The sequence below is a fragment of the Echinops telfairi genome, unplaced genomic scaffold (assembly GCF_000313985.2).
Source record: "Echinops telfairi isolate 266 unplaced genomic scaffold, ASM31398v2 ScPeMD7_23;HRSCAF=83, whole genome shotgun sequence".
NCBI lineage: Eukaryota > Metazoa > Chordata > Mammalia > Afrosoricida > Tenrecidae > Echinops > Echinops telfairi.
In genome coordinates, this window is record NW_022103920.1 from 27,773,965 (window position 1) to 27,777,371 (window position 3,407).

The 3,407-nt window shown below is 41.9% G+C and overlaps 1 protein-coding gene across 1 annotated transcript in view; it reads right to left on the minus strand.

Moving 5' to 3' along the window:
* Positions 1-3,407, minus strand: part of CFTR (CF transmembrane conductance regulator) — a 180,504-nt gene that overhangs the window by 43,163 nt on the left and 133,934 nt on the right. The window contains exons 19-20 of the mRNA XM_045288937.1: positions 2,990-3,140; positions 926-1,153 (exon numbers count right to left, since the gene is read on the minus strand). Of these exons, the coding sequence (XP_045144872.1) occupies positions 926-1,153; positions 2,990-3,140 (379 nt within the window). The remainder of the gene's footprint in view (positions 1-925; positions 1,154-2,989; positions 3,141-3,407) is intronic.

Genomic DNA, 3,407 nt, shown 5'->3' on the forward strand with positions numbered 1-3,407 from the left:
TTTGTGTGTGCACCTTTCCTCCAGCAAAAGACAAGCTATAGACAACTACGGTCTTCTTTCAGGAACATTTACCCCAAACATGTAAGATTTATCCAGAGCCCCAATATATTACTCATTCTAGAGGTTAATATTAGGATAATATGATCTTTTAATAATAATAATGAGCATGACAGCACATACTGTGTACTTAACCATGGCCCAGGTGTCCTAATGGTGCAGTGGTTACAACTTGGGCAGCAAGCTACAAGGTCAGCAGCTCAAAACCACCAGATGTTCCACTGGAGAAAGACAGAGCTTTCTACTCCCGTTAAGAGGTACAGCTTTGGAACCTCACAGTGGCCGTTCTACTCTGTCCGTTACATTCCCTATGAGTCAGCATCCACTTGATGACAATGGTTTTGGTTTGGCTCTGGTCATTATGGCCCAGGCACTATACTAAGTACCTCACACACATCACCATATGTAATATTCATCACAAAACTATGAGTACTGTAAGTACTGAGAAAACTGAGGGGCAAAGAATGTGCAGTCAATTATAATGAAAAACTCTTTAATAAAGAGACCTACTGTTTTGAAGGTTGGCATTTCTACCAATGTGATAATGAAAGAATTGCTTTTTTCCCTTTAATTGTAGATTTGTTATCCAACACTGTCCATGTCTCCAGTGTTTTCCCCCGACAATAAATAAGGGCTAATACTACATGTACCCCCAATTCAATGAAATCACATGTTCAACATTACACCAACAAATATTCCAAGAAATTAGTCACTGAAGAATAAACTAATAGTTTTCAAATGAATACATTATTTTTTTTTAAAAACTGTAAAAATTCTAAAAATGTTCACCTCCAATAGTGTCACATTTTAAACATAGACAAAGTTTTCGGTGAAACTTAGAGGTAAATAATTGACCGATTGGCAGTACCTGTTGTCAAAATGGAAATGAAGGTAACAGCAATGAAGAAGATGACAAAAATCATCTCTATTCTCATTTGGAACCAGCGAAGTGTTGACAGGTACAAGAACCAGTTAGCAGTGTGCAAATTCATAGCTTTGTGGAACAAGGTTTCGAAGTAAGGCTGGCGTCCAAAGGCACGGAGCGTCCATAGTCCTTTTAAGCTTGTCACGAGATGAGTGAAAATTGGACTCCTGGCTGTGAATTATCCCCATAGAAAACAAGACAAATTATGTACATCCAGAATGCAAATTCATACTGAAAAGACTAAAGAGCAGCCGCACAGTCAAGGCCAGTGGCTACAGGTTGTTGACTGTGTTGTTAGGTGTCTTTGAGCCATTTCCAACCCAGAGCCCTGCTATGCACACCGCAATGAAACACAGCCCAGTCCTGTGCCACCTCACAATTGTTCTTCTGTTTGAGCCCATTATTGCAGCCACTGTTCCAATCCATCTCTTTAAGGGACTTTTTTTCGCTGTGCTTCCACTTTTGACTCTGATGTTTCCTTTTAATAGATGGACTGTGTTATATTTTTAAATGAGCTACTCTCTGTTTGATTTGGTTACCATGGATAGGAACCCTCACTAGAACGATTGCCGTTATTTCTTCGTTTGACGACCATTGGGCATTAATTCATTTTCTGGCTAATTCTACATTAATCACTGATGAAAGAAAAATGTTTTTCTGTTGTAAGACAATTTATTCAGATGCCCCAAGTAAGAACAATTTCTATGTCAATCCAGTTAATCATCTTTAAGGCCAAAGCACACTAGAAAGGTATCCCTTGAAAAGGTACCTTCCCGTGACCTGTTACTAAGAAAACGTGCTTCCAGACAGCCTGAGCGGTATCTGGGAGCACACACTGTGGTCTCGGAGACCGAAAGCTTGGGTGTCTGAAACAAAAAGCCAGAGGGCAGACATCTGCCCAGCATTGTCTAGAAACCCAGAAAAGTCTTTAGTCCGAGAAGCACTATTGTTATTAAACATAATTTATGAAAGTAAATGACAGATGAATACCCTAGATCTTTAGATTTCGTTTGTTTGTTTGACTTCAAATCTAAAGCTTGGTAGTTCTTACAATGTGTATGCATATAAAAGGAAATAGTAAATACCAAAATTACCAATCATTTTCACTAATTTAGACCATATGACTTCGTTTTGGTTTTAAAACAAGTGTATAGAGCAAGGGCAGGGAATCTTTTTTCTTCCAGGTGCCATTTGGGTATTGATAACATCATTTGAGCACAAAATTATCAACCTAAAAATTAGGCTGCCTTATTTGGTCAAACATTTCATGACTCACCCCTAATGTGACGGCTGGCACTGTTTCCCCTTGTTGGGGTGTATAACATTAGCTGAGATGGAAGATTTTTCATGTCTGGCTGGACGTTCCCCAGTCCTGATGTAGCTTGTATGAGGGTATAGTCCAAACCCCAACCAAATCCCCCGACAAACCCACTCCTGCTAAATCCATCCCAACACTGTCCAACATTGAGGAAACATGGTCCAGTGCAATCTACACAAGGTCCAAACGTTACTGATCTCTGAATAAGCTCCTCCCAGACTGTTCTGTTCTTAACAAGGCGCAAGAGGTTTCACTAGAGAGCCAGACATCCCAGGGTATATTTGATCAAAAGCACCTGCAGGCGATGGAAGAAAAGTCTGGCAATCTGCTTCCTTCACGATCGCAGCTGAGAAAACCCTCGGGGCCGTTCTGCTCAAACACGTAGGGTTACCATGAGTCAGAATGGACTCAAAGCAATGGATTTGGTTTCGATTTCCACTCTGCCCGGGACACTGTACACGCTTGCTTTAAAACCACAGTGAAATCACATGGTCATTCGTGACCAAAATCTATAGGTTATCTTGTAGTTCACTCTTTTCTTTTACCTACACAGACATCGCCAGGGTTGCATACTTTGGGAGTGCAAAACCAGGAAGAGAAAACTCATAGAGAAGGGGGTCCATAGAGGAATCCAATTCAGAACGGCACTGGGTTCCAGGTGGAGGAGCACTCTCCTGCCGTCAGCATACCTTCTGACTCCAGTTGTTTGAGCTGCTGAGAGGTGTGGAGGAAGTAGGCTCTCAGTAAGACAAACGCCACGATCACAGGCACCGTTGCCAGGAAGATGTACGGCAGCAACACGGAGACCACTGTCACAGCGCCGATCACGATCAGTAACAACTGCAGGAGCAGAGAGATGTCTGGTGAGGGGACGTGGGCACCTTACAAAATATACCAGGCACACCCGTGACTGATCGCTAAAGCACCTCCTCTGTTCTCAGCAAGGGGCAGGAAGTTTCGGCAAAGGGTTTACAGGCACTCAGAACAATCTGGTAGGTTCCAGAGAACAACTTCATGATGTTAAAAACACAATAACAACACACTGTTCTTCCATCTAAGGAGATTCTCATTCGTCAGACACTTTTAAAGCGCTGTAAGACAAATACA